Raw genomic sequence first — 27,455 nt, 5'->3', positions numbered from 1 at the left:
TCTTAAAGATTCACAAGTCTGGCATACTATGCATAATAAAATGTATTGTTGCAAAAATAGTGATTTTCTTGTATATATTAAATAAAACTAGGGCATGCCCGTACTATATATAAGCTAGGACGTGTCCGTACGTGGGTGCCCGTTCCTTGCCAAAAAAAAAAAAAAAAAAAAATTTGTGTAGGGGTGTGTGTGTGTAAACATCCTAGGGCGTGCCCGTACGTGGGTGCAAAAAAACATGCGTGCAAACAACAACAACAAAAAAAAACTTTGAAACCACGTGGCAGTAACGACCACAGAACCCCCCCCCCCCCCCTCTATTTACATGAATGGTTTGGTCCATTCGCAACGACCACAGAACCCCCCCCCCTCTATTTACATGCAATGGTTTGGTCCAAAGCGAACGGTTTGGTCCATTCGATGTGATTCGATGATTCGATGTGAATGGTTTGGTCCATTCGCAACGACCACAGAACCCCCCCCCTCTATTTACATGAATGGTTTGGTCCATTCGCAAAGCCAAAGCGAACGACCACAGAACCCCCCCCCCCTCTATTTACATGAATGGTTTGGTCCATTCGCAAAGCCAAAGCGAACGACCACAGAACCCCCCCCCCCTCTATTTACATGAATGGTTTGGTCCATTCGCAACGCCAAAGCGAACGGCGAACGGCTAAATCGCCATAGCTCGGTAAGTACTTGTCCGATTAATTTAAAACCTTGAAAAGGCACATCCTCGGGTCCCCAGCAATATACCTGGCAAGTTTCAAGTATATCGGACCGGTAGTTGTCGAGAAACAGCGGTCACAGACAAACAGACAAACGTACAAACGTACAAACGTACAAACGTACAGACAGAGATTACTGGAATTATAGATAGATAACCATATTTTTGTGACAATAATTTTAAAATTACATCGGGACAAGCAGGGTCACAATGATGGAAGTCTTTACAGATAGGAGTTATATTTTGTAGCCTGTTATTAATGTACTAGCAGGTACCTGCGACCTGGTGTTGGCTTAACGGTTAAGGTGGCTGGCTGAAGATCAAGGTAAGGAAGCTTTGCATCAGCAGCAAGGCTGCGCCCTCCCAAAACGATGCAGCCAAACAGCAAGGAATAAATAAAAAAGGTACCCACGGAACCTCCGCATAATGTATAGTGTGACTTCAACAATATTATGCAAAGAACAGTTAAATGTAATGTAAATTTTATAATGTTTCGCTATGAGCTCTCAAAAGACGTTGCTTGATTATACCACCCCACCCCTCATCCCGACCCCAAATCCTCTACTCCCCCCTCCCGCCACAAGTCCTCAACCTTCTCCCTTCCCATGCTAAGGATTAAATCCCATACCCACCCAAAGTCTTCAACTCTCCTCACGTCCAACTTCTCTTCTCACGAAACAACGTCCAATTCATAATATCACGAGATATGTCCCACAGAAATTCCATGTGGTAGTGAGTAGCCTAATTTTGTCAATAAATGATGCTAAATTACTGATCTTCTTGATGTGTGTGTGTATATACACACACACACACACACACACACACACACACACACACACACACACACACAATTAAATAACGAAACATTAAATGAACAATGTCGCAAGGACGACGGAATCTCATGATATGAGGTGGAGAGAGACAGATAGACCGAGATGTATTATTTCATACATTGTATAAAATTCCACAGAACCTGAGCTAATTGACAAATTTGGATGGGCTGAACATTTGAACAAGTATTTGTATATCCACTGCCTATGTCTGGCACAAACTCACTGTTGCATGAACCACTCAGCAAATGTGTACACTAGTTAAAGGAGGGACTGAGGGTCAAGCATGGGGGAAAAGACAATTTTAAGGGATGCGCCAGCAATGTTTGACAGTAGAGTTGGAGGGATTCAGACAGAGAGACAGAGATTTTGAGAGTCGAGCAGCGAGGGAGACGCAGAGGAATAATTGAGACAGAAGAGAAGGAAGAAAAATTAAGTTACGTCCAGCCTTCGGAGTTTGGTTGGTGGATATACAAAAATTGTGGCTCATGGAAGAGTTGGAACAGAAAAGAGCAGAGGAGGAACATGCAAACGTAGGGAAACAACAGAATGACATGGAGGAAAAATGGGTGAAGGAAGAATGAGAGAGTGAGGGGAGAGGGACGTGGACACAGTGGGTGATGAAGCAGAAAACAAGTTGAAACACAGCAAGAAGGGGGCTGAACAGGAAGTCAAAACCGGTAATGAAACAGCAAGGGAAGGAAATAATGGAAATGTAAGTGGAGGGAAGGGGTAAACACAATAACTTGGAAAAGAAAAGGATGGACTTATGAAGTGTTACTGAGGGTAGAAAAGATAAATAATATGATGGAGGGGGAGGGGGTGGGGTGACCTTCGGAGGTATAAGCATCCATCTTGAAGCTCTTAAAGGAAGAAAGATTGAAAAGAGGAAGTCAATTCCACATGTGTGAGAAAAGAGGAACAAATGAGTGTAGGAGAGTTTCACCAGAAGTTTCACGCATAACATTGTGCACCCGGAAGAAACTGGGAATAGACACAGTATGGAAATGGCATGGGGTGCAAGACCAGTAAGGAGGTGGAAGACAGAGGCCACCAATCTGACAGAAGCTACTGCTTGCCTACCTGAAGGATGATGCTACTCCAGAAGGTAAAGTCAGTCAACAGTGAAAAGATGAGTGTTCCAGAGGATTAGAAAGATCGTTGATTAAGATTAGGAACAGGACAGGGCCCAAGACACTGCCTTGAGTGAGAGCAGATGAAAGGATTCTGTTGAGAGCCACACACTGACTACGTGAGTGGAGGAAGTCAGCAAGCCGTGAGAGGAGGTGAAGCCGTGGATTGAATTCGACAATGTTGAGAACAAGGCATGCGGTGCCAGACTGTTAAATGCTCAAGACCTGTCCAACAGGACAGCCCTGATCACCGATCTGTGATTCAAGGCCTCCATCCATTGTTGAAAGAGCATCAGCTGCGTGCCCAGGGTGGAGAGACTCGGAAAATAAACCGATTGCCTGAGAGCAGGCCGTTATAGAAAAGGAAGGATTTTATGTCAACTGTGATGATGGATTCCACGACTTGGCTTGTAATTGGAGGTAAACTGATGGGCCTATAGTGAAGAGGATCTACTTTTGTGGTCTTTGGTGCAATGCAGTGGCATTGGCTGATGTCAAGGTAGACAGGCGATGACCCAAGGCAAATTATCGGTTAACAGTGAAGAACGAGGACATGCAAAAATGGCACAGTGAGTGAGTGAGTAGGGTAGGGTATGCACAGGAAGTGAGAGGTTGCATGTGACATTTGGATACAAACACAGTTGAGCCATTTGGCCTTCTCACGAACAGCGTTGGTCATGGTGACATCTGAAGTGAAGGAAAGGATGGGGGTAAGGGGGTGTGGGGAGGGGGAGGGAGGGTAGATATACACCAAAGTGACTTCATTAGGCACCACCAGGACTTTGAGGAAAGAGAGGTTTGAGAGTTGAGAGTTGAGGTACGCAGGATGTTGGTTTTCAATCTCCTGAAAGCGGACACGTTTGTTGCATGGTTTTTGGAATGACCTGAGATTGCCTTCAATCACATTTCCCTTCCATGAAGAGTAGGCATGTTGTGTGAAGACGAGTACCTCACCACTGTGAAGGAGGATTTTGTGCAATAGGAGCCAAATGATTAGTACACTAGCTGCAGAAAAGTTAGTTCCCCTGGCTGGCAGCCATAAGTACAGCAGCGCGCGCGCGCACACACACACTTTTTCAGCAGTGTTTACATCTTCTCTTCATAAGTTTGCGGTTTGACTGCAGGGTTTTATACACTGGGAACAGTCTCAAGGCTCTCTCTCTCATCTGGATCCAGTGTGCCAATGGCATGACGTGGTGCCCTTGGGGCTCCTTCGCAGCTCTTGCTAAAGCATACCGCCACTGCGGAACTTAATGCCTTGAGCATCCTCAGGATTCTGCATGAGCCCACTGCGCTGCCTTGCCCAGTGCCCCCAGGATGCTTTCATTGGTCAAAAGGCTCATCATTACCAAAGTCAGTGATTCCGCAATAGTCCCTGGCTGAAAATTGCCACTTCCCCTTCGACACACTCTTCCCAGCGCTCACATATATTGCTCTTAGCACCCTTCCAACACACCTGACTTCTCATTACTTCTCTTCTTTTAATCCATAAATCCTCATTTTTGGTTTTCATTCTTACCCTTTGTATTATATCTCCTCTGTTGGCCAATAGAACCATAAATCATATTCTTGTTATAAATTTCTCCTTTTGTACTTTCCTTGTTGCTGTGGTAGCCAGCCATAAGCATCGTCTGTACTAATATTTGAAGCCGTGCAATTTGTCCAGAGCTGCATTCACTCAACCTCAAGCTGTACTTGCACTCCATTAATTACAAATATGCACATACAAGTTTTTATTTATTTATTTCTCCAAAAAACAGAATAATGTTCCAATTCTTGTTCATGGTAATGAAAAAAGCCACCGTTAAGTTTATATTTGAGGGCGGTAACGAATATCTGTCTCCAACACAGAGAGAGGAAGCTAGGACCACATGGGTGCGCAACAAGCCTCCGTGGATGCAACAATAAATAGGCCGCACTGCACTAGTTTAACTCCTTTGTGACAATACCCAAAACTGCTGATATCACATATTTCCTAAAATAGTAGGCCAATTATTTCCACAGACTGATATTAAGCAATTTGTTTGATTTATGAAATGCCAAATTTATCCAATCATTTGAATATTCACGGTGAAGGAACTTGTTTTTATTTTTATGTGATATGCCTGATGGGCTAAACTTCCTGCATCCAATTTCCCATATATTAGGAGAGAAAGCCTTGACAGGATGGCCTAGAGGTGCACACACTCACCTCGGAGCTGTCTAGCCTTGGTTCAAATCCGGACCCAGCTATAAACTGTCATCCCGGTGTTTCATCAATGTGTGTGCCGTCCCTTGGATCGATGTTAAACGAGCGTCCCATCTTCCAGCATGAGTTGGTGGACGTTAAAGATCCTTCGCGGAGAGTAGGAGAGTCATCACGGGCACGATGGCCAAATTCAAAATCCATGCCCTAACTACTGCTGGGAGAGGGATGGCAAACTGCCTTCAGCAGAACCAACACTGTAACACGGAGTATGGTACATCAGTCAGTCAGGACAGAAAGCCTGTAAATAATGCCCCACACCAAGAATCTCCCATGTTTGTACATTTTGCAGCGAACATTCGAAACACCTTTTATTTTATTCCACAGCTCATTTCACAAACACTCTACATTCTTTCTGCCCTTAAACTTATTTATTTTACAATGGATGTGCTTTGGAATTCAATTTTAGAAATTTTCAGCTAGAGCAGTTTTACGCACTGGTTTCGACATCCATCCGCTATATATATATATCACAGTTTGGCACTTAATCTTACATGTTGTTCATAAAGAAGCAATTGATGATTTTCTTTCTCTCCTTCCTCCATCAGCTTAGCTTCTAATGACAATTAATGGTGTCACCTATTTACTGCAATCTGGAATATGACCATTTCCCCCTGCATGTCTCATACATACCCACACCCAATAAACTTCATCTCCTCCATAGTATTTCCTCCCATACCGACTGTCCTATATCATCTATCTTGTCATTTTCCCAGTTTTAGGTCTCCCTTTAACCACCCCTGCATACACAGAGGTGGTCCCATACAGATGTTTAACGGTCTAACACGAGCTATGAGTAATACAATAATATTTAAAATAAAAAATAGAAAAATCAAAAGCATGTCACAACCATGTACTGTACCAGTTATTCCCCATGAAACAACATTTGGAGGCAGGTAGGTTTGCCATACAACTCAAGACGTCTTCACGGGCCACGATTATTCCCACTTGTGGGTTTGGCCAGAAGAAAGCTTGGCCCAACTTTTTCATGAACCGGCTGGCTCTGCCTGACGTTTGACTAAGTAGTTGGGGCAGGAAATGACAATTTCCTAATGGTGATAGCTCGCCTACTCTTCACAAGTTCACAAGGGACACAGACCGTGGGATCTTTAACGCCCACCATCTCACGCCGGCAGACGGGATGCCCAGTTTAACGTCCATCCAAGGGAATCATCCTGCCTGTAAAACACTGGGACGACGGTATATATCTGGGTCGGGATTCAAACCCAGACTAGGCAGCTAAAAGGTGAGTGTGTCTACTTCTAGGCCATCCTGTCAGCCAAAATAACTCAAAACTCACGGGAAGAATAGTTTACATTTCTTAAAGGCCAAAACCAAAACCGCTTACATCAAGTGATATGGATCTTTCCACTACACCATCACCAGATATTTCATCAATGTTAAAAATGTCAAAGTTGTATCCTCAACATTGAACTATATATATATATATCAATTGCGGCTGGCTCAATAGCGCAGTGGGCTGTTGACGCGTTATCAACGGAGGTCCGTAGTTCGAGCCCTGCATTGAGTCAGAATTTTTTCACACTGCCCCTCGCAGGGATTTGATTCCTGTTTGTAAAAAATATATATATATATTCTTTTCAAAGACAACATTTTACAGGGTCAAAGTGAACATTTAAACCCTCGTTGTTATGCCAAAATTTTCATAACAACAGTCGAACTCTCCCTGGTCTTGGTGGGTTGCAAAAAGCTTCAATTCCTGCCGGCACAGAATGAGCCACCTGCTGGCTTGCTGAGCACTCCAATTATTATCAACTCCATGGCAGTCCCAGTTGCCTCTGCATGCCAGCATTCCATTAATTGAATTTAATGAGAGCTTGCTTAAAAGGTGTTACAATATCAAAGAGAAAAGCCAATGGATATTTAAATACATGGAACCCACAGTACAAGGAATTTGCCAGTAACAAACCCGCTGAAATAAAATAAAAATCGTCATCTTAAAGTTATTTACTATGAAAAGAAAAACATTGCAAAGAAAGTTTAAACATTAAAAAAAGTTTTTATTTTTAAACATGTACTTGGCAACTCTAGTACATTTTCTGCATTTTCTCCCAAACGTTTCCTTGAAAAAATGCCTAATGCTCAGAAGATACCGATTCAACAAGAAACTCGTGAGAAGGCTCAGGGTGTATGCAGAACTTTGAAGGTTTGTGGAGATTTGAAACAAAAGGTTGCAAACCTTGTACGCAATAGAGATCACATTGACAATGGCACACCAAACTGGCACCCTATAATCAAATGTTGCATGGAGGGATAGTGCAGTAATCACCTCCACCACCGAAGGTGAGCATAGGTTATGTTTTCAGTCTGTTTGTCTGTTGCGAAAATCGAAGATTTTTCGAATATATTGGTTGGTAGCGTATGTTATTCTTTCTGTCTGTCTGTGCCTGTCTGTCTGCCTGCCTGCCTCTGTCTGCCTGCCTCTCTGTCTCTCTGTCTGTGCCTGTCTCTCTGTGTGCCTGCCTGTGCCTGCCTGCCTGCCTCTCTCTCTGTCTGTCTGTCTGTCTGCTTGCATGCATCTCTGTGTCTGTCTGTCTATGTCAATTGCCTACAGGTCACAATTTTAAACCGATCTTTACAAAAACTTCATGAAATTGTAGAGTTGGTCATAAGCAAGAGGCCTATTGATGTTGAGGTCAAAAGGTCGACGTAGGTCAAATTTCTAAAATTGTCAATCTTCTTCCAATCAACTTGAAATTTGAAGACGATTTGCATATTTGGTCATTGAATTCAACCACCAATTATTTTTAAGGTCAAATTTGTTTTAGGACTTTGGCAAGTGTCGTGCTCTCCACGATACCTTGTTTGTTTGTTTGTGAGCATGATCTCTTAAAAAAAAGTTATGAATGGATTCGGCCAAAACTTGTTGGAGAGGTTGGATGATGTGTAACCAGAACAAATCGATTCGATGTCGGTGAAGATCTGGATCTGGATACTACACTTAGGTGATTGCTCACCATTAAGTGATAGTGTTGAAAATGAAACCGAGCATGATATCTCAAAAATTTTATGGACGGATTTGAATGGAATTTGATGGATGAATTGGCAAGGTGACAAGAACAAGCAAGTTCAATTTCCGTTCAGGTCCAGATCCAGGTCCGGCCTATCCGTGGGATTAAAAAAACGTGAACTGCTTAGCCCGGTGGAGGTATGCGCTCTAATGAGTGCCATTGTAGTTCTTCATATTTCAGAGATCTGAAGCTCATTGACGATCTTGCACTTTAAATTACATGCTATACAAAGACATTAGTAGACATCTTTGGAGTTTTACCACTAAAATGACAGTAGACAATGACCACATGGTATAATTGAGCCTGGATCCCCTGCCTTACTGGTCAATGGGTTAAGTTGGGAATAATAACAGCCAACCTGATTACGGTATTCTATAGTTGGCATATGCTTTATTGGCATTTACAGGCAGAAAGGGTGTGGAAACGTGAGGCAGAGATATACAAGGTAAAAACACTCAGATTTGGGCCAAATGCTATTTTGTGCGAGTTACTTATTCCATTGATAATTTTTTTATGTTAATGGCACAATTTAAAAGTGGAATAATTTTGGAATGATGCTTGGTAAATTCTTCATCGAGTTGGAAGTCAGTGTCACCAAACAATTCTATTGGCAAACAATCTTTTCAGCTTCAGTACAGAGCGGCAGAATTGAATCTGAAACAGAAATCAAAGACTTCTCGGGATTGTATACTCAAGATAGTGCAAATTTGAATATGTGCATTATCAAGATGCAGGATTAGGCCGAAAATGCAAAACCAAACAAACTCTCAGGGGGAATAACAATGGTTTTAATCCCATCAGAGCCAGATAGTCCTTACAAAAGAGCTTGGGAGAAACTGGAGGGGGGATTAAAAGGAAAACAAACAAAGAAACCCTCCAGTAAAATGCATTAGAGGAACCTTTCCAATATTTGGCCTCCTAGAATCCATAAACGTTCTGGTTGTAGCTCCAGTGAACTCAATAACAGGAGGATATTTTTTATTATTCGAGAGAATGAGAGAAGAAGAGCATCAAATTTAAAGCACAAGGCTCAGTGGGACGGCGAGTGAAGGTGATGTAAACGGTGCACAAGGCAGAGCAGCGCAGAGGTGAACCAAATGAAGTTAACGACCGAAGAGTTCGCTGAGGCAGCATACGCGCCTTTGAGCTGTCCCAATCTGGGTTAGATTCCTGACCCAATCAAAGAATGTTATCCTCATGCTCTGCAGGCGGGAGCAGGCGTTGGTTCAAAAGGTGCACCGTCCGTCCGCAAGACGACATGTTAAGCCAGGGTGCTCATCTTTAAATATTTAAGTTGAACTTTTAAAAGATAAAGCCAGGGTTTATCAACCAGGGCGTTTGCTGATGGACGTCAAAGGCCACACGGTGTCTTTCACAAAGAGCAGGCCATTGTGTGCCGGCATCCTGGCCAAACTCCTGTCATGCTATTATCTCCTCAATACCGGTATAGGCAAATGGCCCATTGCATGGTCTGAAACATGGGCTGGGATACGACTACGACTACTACTACAAACACCAACACTTGACAGTGTAAGCTAGAACGGCACTCGGTAGAGCGCATACCTCCGCCACGCTGAACAGTTTACGTTTTGTATCCCACCGATTGGTCCGGGTACATATCTGGCCTTTCATTCTTGTCCCATACCAAAATCGATTTCAGCTTGTTCTCGTCACCCATCCAACTCATGCAGATCGAGTTTTGTTCTAACTATTCCACAACTTTTTGAGATACCATACAATATATTGGTTTTGGCCCCATCTGTCAATGGTGAAGAATCACTTACATTTTTTTTTAACTTCTCGTATCGATAAAAGGATTCGGATCTGCAACAAAATCGAACAATTTGTCCTCGTCACACACTCAACCTGCCCACCAAATTTCATCCGATTTTGTCCACAACTTTTTGAGATATCATGCTCACTGACAGGCAAACAGACAGAGATACAGGACAAGGATGAAAACATAACTTCCATCGAATTTGCTGGTGGAGGTAAATATAATATTTAGTCGGGTATCATTCAAGGACAAAAAATTAAAACAACAACAACAACAACTACTACGACTACTACTACTCTTCACACAAATCATTATTTCAAGCTCAAGCAAACAATAAGTTTCTTCACCGAAGATGCATGTTGGCTTCCCAATTGACAATATGATCAAAGCTGTGGGATTTAGGAAGAAAGAGTTAACAAGTCAATAAGTTGGGAAATATAAGAGTTGGATCCCTTAGAAGTTCAATGCCCACGACTTTAATGGGTTAATACAAGATTTACACACTTGAAAAAAAAAATGCCATGACACTATACCCTGTGTGGCTCCCATCCCATTACAACAGGCCATTTGACGCAGGAGACAAGGCAGCCGTTGTTTGCTCGGGCACGAAGCTTATGGCAGGCATGTGGAACGCTGGGGGCACATCTGCAACGCATTTTCCCCCAATCAAAGTGAAACAAAAACGAGTACATGGGAAGCACAGACAAGGATTCATATCGGCATGCCTCATTTGCATAACATGCCACTTGTTAGCTACAATTCTTGTATAATCAACCCCCATGCGTAATGTGGATACGCACTGCTTCAGCAGGATGGACCGAGACACCAATAAGTGAAATGCACAATCAACCCGAGTCTGAGGACAACTCAATGTGTCACTCTCGAGCGAATTGCTGCGGACACTCCTTTTACACCTTTTAGCCATGGACAGAGTTTGTCCTGATTGGCATTCCCATCTGAGCACTACAATTGTAGGTTCAAATTTCTTACACTGCGTTGATTTGTCCATTGTCTACGAATTTGTTTGTGAAAAAAGATGAATGTACAAGCTCGACCACCAGTACAAAATCGCTTGGCAATTCAAAAATAATAATAATAATAATAATAATCACACCTCCCTTATGAAAGGTGGTGCGCATTGGTGTGAATGGGATGGAACAGATCGCTGGCTATTCATGCCACATTATTACAAACATTTGATGTGCTCGAGAGAGGATGCTTTTGCTGAAGAGCAAATCTAATGTGCATTTTGGAGTACTGCAGGTTGTGGTAACAAATCTAATGTGCATTTTGGAGTACTGAAGGTTGTGGTAACAAATCTAATGTGCATTTTGGAGTACTGCAGGTTGTGGTAACAAATCTAATGGCAGTGTAACTTTGACACACACGCACACACCTTTGAGCAGTCTAGCCTCTCGGCCCAGCTATAAATCATCACCCTGGTGTTTCACACGCAGGGTGATGCACGAAGGTGTGCGCAGTACATCGGAAGGATGTACTGCGCACACCCTTCTCTGCTGATACCCCAGGCAATGTGTATTGCGAAGGAGCAGGAAGTTAGCTCGAATAGTTTGCTCTTCACTGGGACGTCAGCAAGCAATTTGGAACCGGTGACCATTCCTGATGAAAAGAATATAAAAGCTGCATCTCGGATTGCACAATTCTCTTGAGGGGACTTGAAGCAGGCCATCACATCAACACACCTCCCGTGCATATTAAACATCTCCATATAATTTACGAGAGACACCTTTTGGGTGAGCACTCAAATCAAGTTCCAAATTCGTGCTACAAGCCACCCGCGATGTGTTAGATTTGGAGCAACACGAACCATACTCCTTGTGAAGCAGAGCGGCCTTTCCTTTCAATGGTTTTCAGTATATGGCGTGGGAATGATTGGATGCGCTAGAGCACAAAATAACGCTTTTTCGAAAGTTATATTTCACTGTTAACAGACTAACAACAGACAATGTCCCGAGTCAATGGAACCTAAGTAGCATCGGAAGCAGGACGATATTAAATATAGCAGAAACAAATAAAACTTACATACTGCACACGGTTAGGCCCTGCAATTCAAAGCAGAGTCTATTTAAGCCAAGCAGTGTAAAAAGTTACCATAAGGTTCGAAGATTGTTCCAAGACAGAGTCAATAAATAGCAAATGTTTCAAGACAGACCGGTGTCATGCGCTTGCACGAGGGAGCTTATGTTTCCAATTTCCTGCAATCACAGCAGAAGTCAAAAAATTAAACCTTTGGGATTTTCTTACCTTTCCCTGGCACATGGGGAATAGCTAATCACTACCTCCTGTTAAAAAAGTGAAGTTTAAGGGGTTAAAAACTGTCACCAGATTTCCCCCCCAAAAAACCGTAAATTAGTCTAAATGCTTCCAAACATCACCCCGTTTCCTTTAGGCTGTTGCAGCCAATTCAGAAACGCTTGGTAAGGAAAAGGATAAGGACAAGCCAAAGTGGGAGAGGTTTGTTAGGAAAGAGGTTGTGGAGACATTTGATGGGAGGAGGGATGTAGGGCAGCGGAAGGGGGGTCGGGGGGGGGGCAAGGGTAGAAAGAGAGAAAAGCATAGAGTGAGCTCACTGTTCATAAGCAAACAAGGACCCTGGCTGTTCCCTTCATGAGCTTGAAAGCTGGCAAATTACAGCTAGTCTGGACACCGATCTATTCAGAGAACAACTTTGCCATGGCCCACATTCGATTCACATGAAAGTTCCCACTGCGTTTTGGCGAATGAGCTTGTGAACCCACAGTGCCAGGCCGCAATAGGTATGGCCAACGGGGTTTTTAGGATGTATTCATCGGGGGATACATTATAAATAAAAAAAAGAGGTAGTGTGGCCATTGTATAGAAATTTAGTAAGGCCTCATCTGGAATATCATGTGCAGTTTTGGTGAGAAAAGAGAAAAAAAAAATTTTTACCAAAAAATAAAAAGGGGAGAGACTGCCGACATCTCTGTGATGCGAAAGCAACATGTCGTGTGCAGTCTCGTAGCAGGAGATATGAAGAATGTTTCGAGCTTTAGATTCCACAGAATCCAGGAGAGATAGATGTGATGCTGGGTTGGCGATGCAGAGGGTAAAGCAGGACTTTATCGAACTACGGACAAAGCTTTGTAGGTTGTGAGTAGTTCTGATTTCATCACGGAATTGCTCCAAACACAGAAGATGGCAGGTCTGCAGCTGGCTTTCAAGACCAGCTTTGCTATATGTTTGGCCTAGGAGAGGTAATGACGATGGCAAATGAGGTGTGTAATTTGGAGACTGAACTTCTTTCAGGGACTGACAATGGAAGTGGATAGTTATGTTAGTTTTCCAATCATTTGGCAGCAACAGGGTGAGAATGAGATTTGTCAGATTTTGAAAGACGTGTTCCATTTGAATCCAATCTATTCAACATAACTGTGGTCTGCCTGTCAATGAGATGGGGGTAATGTAGAATACGAGTCATCATCTGCAACATGAAAGGTTTCCAGAGTATCAGAGGGCCTTACTGCAAAGCAGCAACAATACTGGGCTCATTGAACTGATTCTGGCCGCTCGAGCTTCCATCAAGGGACTAGAGGTCTTCCGAATCACACGTGAATGTAAAAGGTCGGAAATAAACCAATTCCATAATACCTAGCTTTTGGGGCTGGCAGCATAGCCTAAAGGTGTGCACACTGGCATATAAGTAGTCTATCCCGAGTTTAAATCTCGACCCAACTATAAACCGTCATCCTGATGTTTCACAGGCAGGGTGATTCATCAATGTGCATGCCGTCCCTCGGATGGACGTTAAACTGGACGTCCCATCTGCTGGCATTAGTTGGTGGACGTTAAAGATCCCACGGCGACATTCGCAAAGAGTAGGCAAGTTATTGTCGTTATCCGAAACAAATTACAAATTTCTGGCCTAGCTTACAACCCCTGCATCTGCATCAGGGGCCACTGCATCAACAGCACAACCAGACTCCCAGCAATGATGACTATAAAAGAGCCGTTTGTCTGAATGTGTCGAAATTTTTCTCAGATGGCTGTACGTATCTTTATTAAGCTTTTAGAGATTCATCAGTGAGTGCCAGGGAGTGTTTTGGGCAAAAAATTAGAACATTTAGAAAAAAAAAGTTCGTTTTTTTAAATTAAAAAAAAAATTAATAGTAATAAAAATAAATAATTAAATCACTCTGATGCCCGAACCTTTGTAGCGATGTGAAAGTTAATATTAGCGTATCCCCGATTAGTGTGTGCGTGTGTGTATGTGTGTGTGTATGTGTGTATATGCATATGTGTGTGTGTATATGTGTGTGTGTGTGTGTGTGTGTGTGTGTGTGACGTGTGTGTGTATGTGTGTGTGTATATGCATATGTGTGTATGTGTGTGTGCATGTATGTGTGTGTATGTGTATATGTGTGTGTGCGTGTGCGTGTGCGTGTGTGTAAGAGAGAGCGAGAGAGCGAGAGAGCCAGATAATTGTGAGGAGCAGAAATGGGGAAAAAAAGGAGATGTGTGTGTGTGTAATATAATATTAAACAAATTTTCCTGAGTGGGTGTCGGGAAATGTTTTCGGCATCCACAAAAAATAGAAATATATATTTAAAAAATTATTTATTCAAAATGCCAACAGGGTTAGAACATCACCAGGCAACGCCAGGTACTCCTGCTAGTACAAAATGAATGAATGAACCTAGATTTGGAAAAATTACATGCTGAGAGCTCGCATTCGGTTTCTAAAGTCTCCAAAAAAACAAAAACACTATCAACATCTACTAATCGTTGTATTTTATTTCTCCGTGTAGTATCGATGCACTTTTTTGTATGTATAGTGTCGAGGCTCGCTAAGGAGATACAAGATTTGTCAATGGAAGCCAGTGGGCAAAAGTTTACATCGAGTCACTCTGTCCATCGATGCAGGGAATTTCAACCACAACTTATACAATTAAATAATACACCGCAGCCTCCTATGTGTTTTGCAATATTGGAAATCTAACACAAAAGGTGCTGGAATCACCTGCTTATGCAAATTTAAGACATCGACAGTAGGCGTGTGAGTTTCTGCACAATCAAAATCAATTGTACAATGGGAATAAAGAAAAAAGACCATCCTATGAAATCCATGCTAATACACAATGTGCAATACACCTGTCATGTTCATGGACACATGCAGATACTATAAAAGATGTGGAGAGCCCTGAACAAGATCCAAGATTCATGGAGATGGCTGCAGTACACATGTACTGGACAGTACCAGGACTACACTAATTACAATTGTCATATATAAAAATAGGGGCAATACCCCATGGCACTTCTGGGCAAGTTTCATCGGAATCGCACGTGTCGTTACTGAGAAGAAAGTTTAAACCTATTTTGGGGGCTACCCCTCGTAAATCCCCCAGGACCCGATGTTTTTAAATTCCATGAACAAACTTTGGTATATCACGGGTGATGAAGGTTGTGGTCAAGTTTCATCGGAATTGTGTGTGTAGTTTGTGAGAAGAAAGCAAATAGTCGGACTACGGCATTAACGGGGAATACGTTCCTGGAGAATGTCGCGAATGTCAAATCTGCGAATGTGGGGGCATTGTTTGAATTGGGGGGGGGGGGGGGGTAAAAAAAATTACGACATGGTCGAGGTTCGTGGAAGACCTGACACAGAACAAATCATGACAACACAACACAACAAAGGGAACAACAGGAGAAAGGGAAAACGCCAACAGCAGGGTGGAGGGAGAAAATAGACGAGGACGGACAAACAAGGGATGCAGGTAACGATGAGGTGCAAGGGAGATCGCAAAGGGTGCACAAGATGGATACATTTAAGCAAAATGTTTGGGAGGGGTGGGGTGGTTTAACAGGTGTAGAAAAGCTCATGACTTTGGATGGGGGATGACTTGATATGGTCGTGAACAGTTGTCTTGAAAACCTGAAGGGAAGAATGAGATTGAAGAGAGTATGGAAGGTGGTTCCACAGGTGGGGAAAAAAGGAGGAATAAATGAGTGGTAAGCTGTACTTCTGGATTGAGGCAGTTTCACTAGGAGGGGGTTGCTACTGGACCATGTGCAGTCTGCAGATACCTGAAGGTGATAAACACGGAGAGGGCAAAGGGTGCAAGTCTTGCCAAGGTGCCACCAAGTTTTAGAGGAGGGAGACAAGTTTGAAAGTTCATTCTTGAAATTGGACAGATGCTGTTTTCTGGCTCACCTGAGAATGGACACACTTGTTCCTAGCTTTGTGGAATGATCTGAGGTTGTCTTCAGTTGGATTTGCCTTCCAGGAGGAGAATGCAAGTTGTTTTAAAACAACTGCCTCAGCACAGGATTCAAGTAGCAAGAGTGGGAGGATGGGTAAGATGATTGAAGACAAGATGGGATGAATCTGTGCAGAAGAGAGAGTAGGTTTCTGTGGAAGAATATCCATCCCCGAGTGGACGTATTTTCTCTAGACTATCAAAAAGCATTTGGTAAGGTACCACATAGAAGCCTGTTGGCTAAGGTGAGGGCATGTGGATTGGCTGGTAGAATAGCCAAATGGATTGAAAACTGACTTTGTGATAGGAAGCAGAATGGAAAAATGTCCCACTAGGAGGGTTGTAAGTCATGGGGTATCCCAAGGATCAGTTCTAGGACCGTAATTATTCATAATCTACATGAATGATTTGGTCAATGGGGTTAAGAGGAAACATTCCAAATTTGCAGGTGACAGCTTGGAGGTGAGGTAATAGCAGAGAGGGTGGAATGCGGGGTGGGGGGGCGGGGGTTCACAATGCTTAATATGAGGTAGAGAGAAGATATTATCATGATAACTTTAGATTGATAAAGACATCCTCCCAAATACTGTATTGTGAACGTATTCCCAAATATATTTTCTACTCGGTATATATATATATATATATATATAAAAAGATGTACATATATTACAACCAAAAGCAAAAATACAAACACTGCCCAATCATAAATACAGAAAAGTTTGTGTGGGCAAGCTCACATGAAAGTATAATGTTCACAAAACTGCAGCAATGAAGGATGATTGATGATGAGAGATACTGTCATCGGAACAAGAAATCCGAAGTGGATTCCTCCTCCTTCCCTATCACCACTCAAAACTGAGGTTGATTCCTCATGTGTCATGTACATTGTGTCATGTGTTCCTCATGTGTCATGTACATGTGTCAATGTGTCATGTACACAAACTGAAAAGTGTCATGTACATTTGTGTGGAAACACAGCTGTATTCATTTGCGTCAAATTTCAAATACGGTCATCAGTTTTGGGGTTTTTTTTAAATCAGATATTAACGCATTAGTGAATAAATTGAGATTATTGCACCGCAAGTCAAACTGAAATTTAAAGATAAACGACTGATGTTCTGATAATAATATGTCAGTCAGTCATGCGGCAGACCACAGCTCACCAGCTTGCTACATCCGACTTTGGTGCCCATTTGCTTTTTGTCAATTCAAATAAATGGTCGAAGTGCAGCAGTCAATGGAAAGTGCAACATCATGAGCAAGTGTTTGTCTGTTAGAATCCAAAAAACAGGTATCCAACAACGCTCGTCCGACTATGGCTATACACCGTGCCAGCTGTCCCCACAGTTAGCCACATTTGGTCCGGCATCAGCTACCTCATAACAGTACAATTTCACAAGACACAGCAGAAGTTTTTTTTTAACGAAATGTGATGCGACAAAAACCGAAGGGCGTAATGAATAAGAGCCTGAATCAGAGAGAAATTATAAAATTACAAAGTTAAATAGCATCACCAGAGGCAGCCCAACACAACAGCAGCACAGTGGTAGCGGTTGGCCTTTGGGTGGCTAGTCTGGGTCTATAAACTGTCAGATTGGTGCTTTGCAAGCAATGGTAAATCAACAATCAAATGCAACCCATTTGACTATCGGGTGCCATTTAATTATAGGATGAATTATTAGTGAACAATAAAAAGGATGATCACATTATAATTATTTTAACAGGATCTAACGCTCGTAGTGGAGAAGTCACACACACATGGACATACAGACACATATGCAAGACACAGTAAAAGACTGTTAGACAAGATAGAGAGCCACTGAGCTTTGAGGGAGGGTCATCACCTCCCAGGGAACTCTGGGTACCAGTGGATGACAACCTATGGGGTTGTCATCAGGTACCAGAATTTCCTCCTACCCATGGATGCCAACCCATGGGGATTGTCCATGCCCTTATCCTTTTAAACGCTGAACGTCAAGCAAATAATCAGCATGTACCATTTTAAAAAGTATTTAATATGACTTGGCCGGGTTTCAAACCACCGACCTCCCAGACTCGGAGCGGTCGCTCTAACCATTACACCCCCGAGGCTCGTAAATTATCTGCAAGTGAATTTGATCCAACACATCAACCTTCGCTCTATAAACGACTTGCATGTTAACTGTCACTTTGGAGAAAGTAAATTTAATAACATCCAATTTCTGCATCATCATCTGTCAATACATGCCTGATATCAGCCCTCAGTTCAATCTAATTATATTGTTAAGAAGGAATGAGTGACAGTTCAATTTGTTTAAATCACTCGGCGATCTCTCCACCAAAGTACCACCCAGTACCACCCATCTAAAGGTGGGTGGTACTCGGCGATCTCTCCACCAAATTGTCAATGCGAATCCAGCATGTTACGCAGGAATGGAACATCATCCCAAAACTCAAGTAGATTATATTTTTGTTTTCATCCAGGACCAGCCAACACAAAAGTAAAACTATCAACCATCTCCCTCTCAAAGCCTTTGAAGCCTTAGATCATCTGATGTTCCACCAAGCGATGCCAACTCCTGAAATCAGCTTCATATCAGTAGTTACCTTGTTCACCACTCCTTCCCTCAACTCAGGTAAAATGCTGCTGAGTGCTTTCACCCCCTTACAATCCACCCTGTTTTACAGCCTGCAAAGTTTGTCTTCATTTTCTGCCTTTTAGGTGTGGTTGTTTTTTTTTTTAAGTTAAAATATTTAATTGATTAACAGAAACAATAACTCGTACATAAATATGCATAGGATTCAACTCAGGTTCACAGACACAATGTGACAAGCACCCTTATGCCACAGCAACTGCGCCTGAATATGGGACAGCTTACCTTGCATCCTTCACAGGAACTCACACCATAGTGGTAGCCCGATGATTTGTCCTGGCAAACAAAGCAAGGCTTGTATATGCGAGGGGGAAGTGGTGGTGAGGCCGAGTTGGGTGAGTGCTCTTCGGAGCTTGTGCTCTGCATTTCCATAGCTGCAAATACAGTGCAATACATGATGAGAATCTATATAAATTTTTAAAATACAGTGCAATAAATGATGAGAATCTATATAAATATAATAAATATATAAAATACAGTGCAATCAATGATGACAATCCATATAAATATAATAAATATATAAAATACAGTGCAATCAATGATGAGAATCTATATAAATATAATAAATATATAAAATACAGTGCAATCAATGATGAGAATCTATATAAATATAATAAATATATAAAATACAGTGCAATCAATGATGACAATCCATATAAATATAATAAATATATAAAATACAGTGCAATCAATGATGACAATCCATATAAATATAATAAATATATAAAATACAGTGCAATCAATGATGACAATCCATATAAATATAATAAATATATAAAATACAGTGGGCACGTCCCTGTCATCCTTTCAAACAAATATTGTGATGCACTTTTTGCAATGTAAAAAAAATTGTAATAACAATCAAATGGGGTTGCAGCATTTGTATACAGTATCAAAATACGGACTAAATATACGCCTGTTTGGTACTGGTGGCAGCACTTGGCAAACTGGCCTCCAACCACCCGCCTAATTCACTGTGCTGAAAGCACAGCGTGACCTGCAGACTCTGCACACAGCATTTTAAACCCGAAATTGCCCCCACAGTACCGGCCCCAGATGTACAAATGTTCTATTTGTGCTACTACTCCAACAGCAGTTCTCTGGAGGTGATAAAATAAAGTCCTGCTGGGCGCATCAATGATGAAGACGTGAAATCCAGCGAGAACATGAGATGGCCTGCTGGAAACAAGTCAGCAGCATGGAGACGGACGGGATGAAACCAGCTAGATACCATCGCGTAATTATATAAACACGTACACACTACACACACCCCAAAACCTTCCACCATTGTTTTGCTTTTGCAACCGGAGAAAATAAGAACTACCGGACCACATCCGTAAAGAAAAACATTCACCACACCTACCAACAGGAAGCACTCACTAAAACGTAGGCCAATATTCGCTAACAATCACTTGAGGTCGTCTTTTTAGGCTCATGTCTGTTTTTTTTTTTATGGCCAGCCATCAGGTAATGGGACAATTCTTCACAACAGTGGAGAACCTGTATGTTCCATATAAAATGGTTACATTTAGGACAATGTCTTTGACATGCGAGGAAACGCAGATCTAGGAAATTACAAGAGTGGGGGAAGCTGGGAGAGGGCCTAATGTGGTACATTCTGATACTAAAAACACAGATTTCCAGACAATAGCACTCAAAATCTCATTTAAATAAAAGAACACAGGTACACCAAACAGTAATTTTATGATAAACAATACTGCACAGAATAAAATGAAGAAAAAAAAGTTTTATATGGACAAAAAGTGAAATTCACAGCACATCAATCTCAGCCAATAAGAAGTTCAATAACCCATCTTGTACCCTCCAGGAATAATACAGCTCACAAAAAATGATCCTCTACTATGTAGAACCCTATAGAGGTACACACACCCGCCCCGAAGCTGTCTAGCCTGGGTTTGAATCCCGACCCAGATATAAACCGTCATCAGTTTCACAGGCAGGGCGATTCATCAATGTGTGCGCCGTCCCTCGGATGGATGTTAAAACGGGCATTCCATCTGCCAGCATTCGTTGGTGAACATTGAAGATCCTATTATGTCCTTCGAGATGAGTAGGCAAGCTATCACCGGCATGAAGGCCAAATTCCAAATTCCTGCCCTAACCAGCAGAGGTTAGAGCATCAGCGGCACAGCCAACAGCCTTGTGGTGCATACCAACGAAGAAGAAGACTATATAGACCCATCAGTGAAAAATAAGTTAAACAATTTAAGTTGGATTTTTACATAGGATACACCCTGGTACACACATGCCCTGATACCAGGGTGCCTGTGTGTACCCCACTGGTAACAAGACATATGAACCACAGCATTGCTACAGGTAACAAGACACATGGACGACACAGTTTCCATCAAGATACATGCATTTGTGAGTCCTATTACAAGACCATTGCTCACTACCACGTTGTTACATACTGCACTTGCGTCATCAAGCCACCACCTACCTTTAAGATGTAGGATCCACTCAATAAGTTTACAAAAACGGTAAATATCCTACATTTACCCAAGTTGGCAAAAAGACTGCCTGCCGTAATCATCGAGCATGAGGGCAGTTGTTGAGAATGGCGTCATGCCCATCAAGAACGTCATGTACATTATTACAGTGGAATAGGAACAGAAGTTTTTAATTGGGTTTGGAATCTTCAAATACAAAATAAGGCCTCCCAAAAAAAGAAAGAAAAATAATTGGGAAAGAAAGCCAGGAAGGTGACGCATTTGGAGGGCACCAGTTTAAATTGGACACCGTCATGCTCATTGAGATCAGAAAAACGAAGGTGATAAACATGCGAATGTCGATGTAGCTTACCGTGCTCTGGGAGGTCTGTGTCGTCGTCGGTATAACGGTAACTTGCTATTCGTTCTTTTTTCACTCCCTAAACAGTTTAGCTACAGGCAATAATAACCACCTTTAGAGGCCATTTTTCTCCTCAAAGCTGGGGTTGGCCTTTTTCGGGAACCGTGGTTGTTGTTGTTTTTTTGGTCCCCTTTTTGAAGCAATGTTTTACGGCCGGATGCCCTTCCTGACACGAACCCTTTTTGCCGCCTTTTAACGACAAACAGGGATTTACCAGTGAACTGGTACTCAATTAGCCGACCTCGGAAGGATGACAGGCTGAGTCAACCCCCCTGGCGTTAATTCAGCGATCGACCGGGATTCGAACCCAGGATCCTTGGATCCTAAGCCGGCACCCTAGCCGCTAGCCCAACACCAGGGAGATCAGAAAAACGAAGGTGATAAACATGCGAATGTCGATGTAGCTTACCGTGCTCTGGGAGGTCTGTTTCGTCGTCGGTATAACGGTAACTTGCTATTCGTTCTTTTTTCACTCCCTAAACAGTTTAGCTACAGGCAATAATAACCACCTTTAGAGGCCATTTTTCCCCGCAAAGCTGGGGTTGGCCTTTTTCGGGAACCGTGGTTGTTGTTGTTTTTTTGGTCCCCTTTTTGAAGCAATGTTTTACGGCCGGATGCCCTTCCTGTCGCCAACCCTGTTAGTCACCTTTTGCGACAAACAGGGATTTACCAGTGAACTGGTGCTCAATTAGCCGACCTCGGAAGGATGACAGGCTGAGTCAACCCCCCTGGCGTTAATTTAGCGATCGACCGGGATTCGAACCCAGGATCCTTGGATCCTAAGCCGGCACCCTAGCCGCTAGCCCAACACCAGGGAGATCAGAAAAACGAAGGTGATAAACATGCGAATGTCGATGTAGCTTACCGTGCTCTGGGAGGTCTGTGTCGTCGTCGGTATAACGGTAACTTGCTATTCGTTCTTTTTTCACTCCCTAAACAGTTTAGCTACAGGCAATAATAACCACCTTTAGAGGCCATTTTTCTCCGCAAAGCTGGGGTTGGCCTTTTTCGGGAACCGTGGTTGTTGTTTTTTTGGTCCCCTTTTTGAAGCAATGTTTTACGGCCGGATGCCCTTCCTGACACGAACCCTTTTTGCCGCCTTTTAACGACAAACAGGGATTTACCAGTGAACTGGTACTCAATTAGCCGACCTCGGAAGGATGACAGGGTGAGTCAACCCCCCTGGCGTTAATTCAGCGATCGACCGGGATTCGAACCCAGGATCCTTGGATCCTAAGCCGGCACCCTAGCCGCTAGCCCAACACCAGGGAGATCAGAAAAACGAAGGTGATAAACATGCGAATGTCGATGTAGCTTACTGTGCTCTGGGAGGTCTGTTTCGTCGTCGGTATAACGGTAACTTGCTATTCGTTCTTTTTTCACTCCCTAAACAGTTTAGCTACAGGCAATAATAACCACCTTTAGAGGCCATTTTTCCCCGCAAAGCTGGGGTTAGACTTTTTCGGGAACCGTGGTTGTTGTTGTTTTTTTGTCCCCTTTTTGAAGCAATGTTTTACGGCCGGATGCCCTTCCTGTCGCCAACCCTGTTAGTCACCTTTTGTGACAAACAGGGATTTACCAGTGAACTGGTGCTCAATTAGCCGACCTCGGAAGGATGACAGGCTGAGTCAACCCCCCTGGCGTTAATTCAGCGATCGACCAGGATTCGAACCCAGGATCCTTGGATCCTAAGCCGGCACCCTAGCCGCTAGCCCAACACCAGGGAGATCAGAAAAACGAAGGTGATAAACATGCGAATGTCGATGTAGCTTACCGTGCTCTGGGAGGTCTGTGTCGTCGTCGGTATAACGGTAACTTGCTATTCGTTCTTTTTTCACTCCCTAAACAGTTTAGCTAAAGGCAATGCCATAAAATAATGGAATCCGCTACGTCCTTGGATTCCTGCCATTTGTAGAGAGAGCGGGGGTACAACACAGCAATTTTGTGAGAGCAAATGTGGAGGGGTTTGGTTTGTTTGGTTTGCAAGGGGGGCGTAATAGCCGCACGGCCCCACCGGTGGATCTGTGCCTCTTGTCGACAGCAAGGCCGCACAGAAAGCCAATCCTACAAGGACTTATTCAGAATGAAATTTCAGATACATTTGTTGATACTTATATTCCACTTTCGCTCCAAGCCTGGATGTCAATCATTCGTCAGAGACCGATTCTATTATACGTTTCGTAATTTGGAAATTGACAGCAAACTGGTGAGGGCTGCAGATTGCACCAGTCTATGTTGTGGCAACATTCCTCAGCCAGGTACAGTAGGTAGTGTGTTGTCAGAGAATGAGACAAAATTTTGGCTCGCATACCAGCCCACATTGGCCTACCTTCTTCAAAAGATATTGGATTGCTCATTTCCGTAATCAGATGCTAGCAGAAGGGACCAGCAGTTCACCATCCTCTCCAAAGGTTAAGTACTCTATAAAGCAATGTCCTCCCTGCCGAGCGTCAGGATGACAGATCGCATTCAAATGCCATTTTGTTAATTTGATAACTTGACTACTCAGATATCCTGAAATCAAACAAATTGGTAACATAGCAGGTTCATAAGGCCTTGCAAAAATTCAATACCGTACAGGAAAATATACTAAACAGTTAGTTGATGACACGGCGGCGCGTGGTGTGCACATGTGTGGACATTATTAGATGGGCAGTATAATTTGGGACGAAATTGGAGGAGGGTGCATGGGTGGAAATAGAAATATTTTCTTGCAAAGTGCCCTCGACATGACGTAAATGTTACACAGGCCGAACCGGTTTAGGCCGAACACCCGCGCACTCACTGTACCGCACACTCTGCGCACATCGTATGCCTTTAATGCTCAGCAGGATACGTATCCGACACCGATGGAGAGATGAATCTTTCTTTGGCAATGCAAGTAAATTATTCACAACCTGAGGATGCACGAGGCACATTCAAGCTTCATACGAAGGTGAAGGGCAAAATGGCGAAAGGTGTTGTTATTGGGCATCTCAAAGGGCCGTTTCCATGAGCCTTAGGGCTGGGTATGCCGGAATGTATGCAATGAGCCTTTTCGTGTTAAATAACCTTAACTTGAAATCCATAAACCCAGCTCATGTTAAAAGGGACAAAAACAGGTCAACCGAATACTTGGCGAATCAAGCTTCATGCACATGCATTGTAACTCCATCACACGTTTTTGTTTTTTTCCTTACAATAATGTATGTCTAACGCAGTAGACCTCACATAGAAAGGAGTTCGAGGAAGAGGCATTATCCAGGAAAAAATTTCTCGCAAGGCACGTCTGTGGCAGGCACACAACCCAAGACTGCCTCGAGGGTGCAAGTGATTGGTCAGCTCGGCGCCTAATGTAATTGGGGAGGGTTGGGGCAGCATCACAGATGAATGATTGCATCCAAACATTTCAGCAAGCATTCACTACTCAGGGGGAAAACTCACTTTCACTGTGAATACAGAGTTCTTATGTATGGCTCGTGGTGACAAAATGACAATTTAAAACAGTTCCCAGCAAAAGGAGAAGAAAAGCTGAAAGCAATGAAGGACAATTTTTGCAATTGAAGGGAAAAAATGGCAATAACTGCATTTAGAACGAGAAGGGCACTTGGAAAAGCGCATACCTCCACCAGGCTGAACAGTTTACGTTTTGTATCTCTGATAGTTTGTTTTGTATCTCATGCCGGGTGTTGGCCTAATGGTTATGGCGGTGGGCTTGGGATCCTAAGGTCCTGAGTTTGAATCCCGTTCAGCTGTTGAATTAATACCAGGTGGGGTTGACTCGGCCCGTCATCCTTCCGAGGCATGCAAAATGAGTACCAACTCACTGGGTCCTCCCTCAAGGAGGTTGGTGGCAGCATTTGCACTCCGGTCGCCGTAAAAACACCTCATTCCGTAGCATAGCATACCCAGTAGTGTGTGTCGGTATGGTGCTGAGGAGTCGTCCAAGGACGCAGCGATGTGCTGATCCAGTGTATGCTTATATACGTATATATCTGTGCAGTGTCTGTGTTGTGTTGTGTTGTCTTGTCTTGCCGTGTCACTGAACTGCTTTCTCAAACTTTTGTGAAATCGTACCAAACTTCTGGTATGCACATATCTCTCCCGTCGGTATGTCCTAAGGGTATTTTTTTTTGAAAAATTTTGCAACTTTTTTTTTTTTGGGGAATTGTTTCGGGAAATATTTTTTTTCCCAACTTAAGTTTTCAACTTCAATTGTTTATAAAATGTGATATCACGTATATTACAAATACATTTGTGCAAAATAACTGTTTGAATTATGATTGGTGTAAACCATGACAAAACGGCAACTCGGGTACAGTCATTTATCTATACTAGGGCATGCCCGTACTATATCTATATCTAAAATTATATCCCCCCCCTCTATTTACATGAAATGGTTTGGTCCAAAGCGAACGGCTTGCGAGTACGGTGACAATCCCCCCCCCCCCCCCCCTCTATTTACATGAAATGGTTTGGTCCAAAGCGAACGGCTTGCGGAGTTTGGTAAAGAAATCGCCATAGCGTGCACAAACGCGCAGGAAAGCAAAAGAATCGCAAATTAGTTTTAATTAGTTTTAAAACATAGTTTAACGCCAACATAGCGGCAACATAGTTTGCCAACGTGAAATAAATGAATACGCTCTCAAATGTGCCGTCCGAGGCAGAGTCTGTTCGCCACGTTCGGCACACGTGATAACTCGCTGCTCTCTGATTGGTTGAATCGTTTTTTGGACATAGCTCGGTAACTACTTGTCCGATTAATATGAAACCTTGAAAAGGCACATCCTCGGGTCCCCAGCAATATACCTGGCAAGTTTCAAGTATATCGGACCCGTGGTTGTCGAGAAACAGCGGTCACAGACAAACACACAGACACACACACACACACACACACACACACACACACACACACACACACACACACACACACACACACACACACACACACACACACACACACACACACACACACACACACACACACACACACACACACACACACACACACACACACAGATTACTGGAATTATAGATAGATATCTACACATCTGGGCAGTGTCTGTGTTGTCACTTAACGACTCCCTCAAACTTTTGTTTCCGTGGTTGTGAAGTGTTTTTAATAAGGTTGTGGTGGTTTTGAATGACGTGGTGGTTTTGAATGACGTGGTGGTGAGGTGATGAGGTATTTTGAATGATGTGGTGGTGAGGTATTTGGAATTATGTGGTGGTGTGGTGTTTTTAAATCACATGGTGGTGAGGTGTTTTGAATTACGTGGTGGTGAGGTGTTTTGAATTATGTGGTGGTGAGGTGTTTTGAATTACGTGGTGGTGAGGTGTTTTGAATTACGTGGTGGTGAGGCGTTTTGAATTACGTGGTGGTGAGGCGTTTTGAATTACGTGGTGGTGAGGTGTTTTGAATTATGTGGTGGTGAGGTGTTTTTAATTTCGTAGTGAGAGGTTCTTTCTTGAAAAAAAAAAAAACATTCAACCTAAATTGCCTATAAAAATGTAATATCACAAACAAATACATTTGTGCAAAGTAATTGTTTGTATTATGATTGGTGTAAATCATGACAACACAGCAACTCAGGTACAGTCATTAGCCTCAGCTAAAATAAGCCCGTTCCTCAGTAACGACCAAGCTAGTGTATATATATATCTCTGATAGGTCAAATCAGAATCGGGACCTGAACCAAAATCTAATCGGCTTGTTCTTGTCACCTGTGCACCTACGTCTATCACCTAACATCCTAACCAACTGATCCACCTAGTTTTGTTACAACTCGTCCCCAATTTTTTGAAATATCATGCTATGTATTGTTTTGGCTCTGTCGCTCAATGGTGAAGAATGAATCACTTTTAAAATTTTCATATCCGGATCCATATTCAGATGTTCCCCAAAATTGAATCAATCTAGCCATGTCACTTACACAACCTGTCCACCACGTTTCGTCCGAATCCGTCCGCAAATTTGAGATATCCTGTTCACAGC

At 42.8% G+C, this 27,455-nt stretch overlaps 1 protein-coding gene across 3 annotated transcripts in view; it reads right to left on the bottom strand.

The window, feature by feature from the left end:
• The window catches only part of LOC137431363 (retinoic acid receptor alpha-A), a 279,676-nt gene that overhangs the window by 51,951 nt on the left and 200,270 nt on the right, over window positions 1-27,455 (bottom strand). For all 3 annotated transcript variants that reach the window (XM_068122611.2, XM_068122609.2, XM_078781935.1), the window contains one exon: window positions 18,836-18,984. In XM_068122611.2, the coding sequence (XP_067978712.2) occupies window positions 18,836-18,984 (149 nt within the window). The remainder of the gene's footprint in view (window positions 1-18,835; window positions 18,985-27,455) is intronic.

This window comes from Myxine glutinosa, chromosome 7 (genome assembly GCF_964187855.1).
Source record: "Myxine glutinosa chromosome 7, kmMyxGlut1.1, whole genome shotgun sequence".
NCBI lineage: Eukaryota > Metazoa > Chordata > Myxini > Myxiniformes > Myxinidae > Myxine > Myxine glutinosa.
Note: the sequence above shows the minus strand (reverse complement) of the source record. Positions and strands in the feature narration are given on the sequence as shown.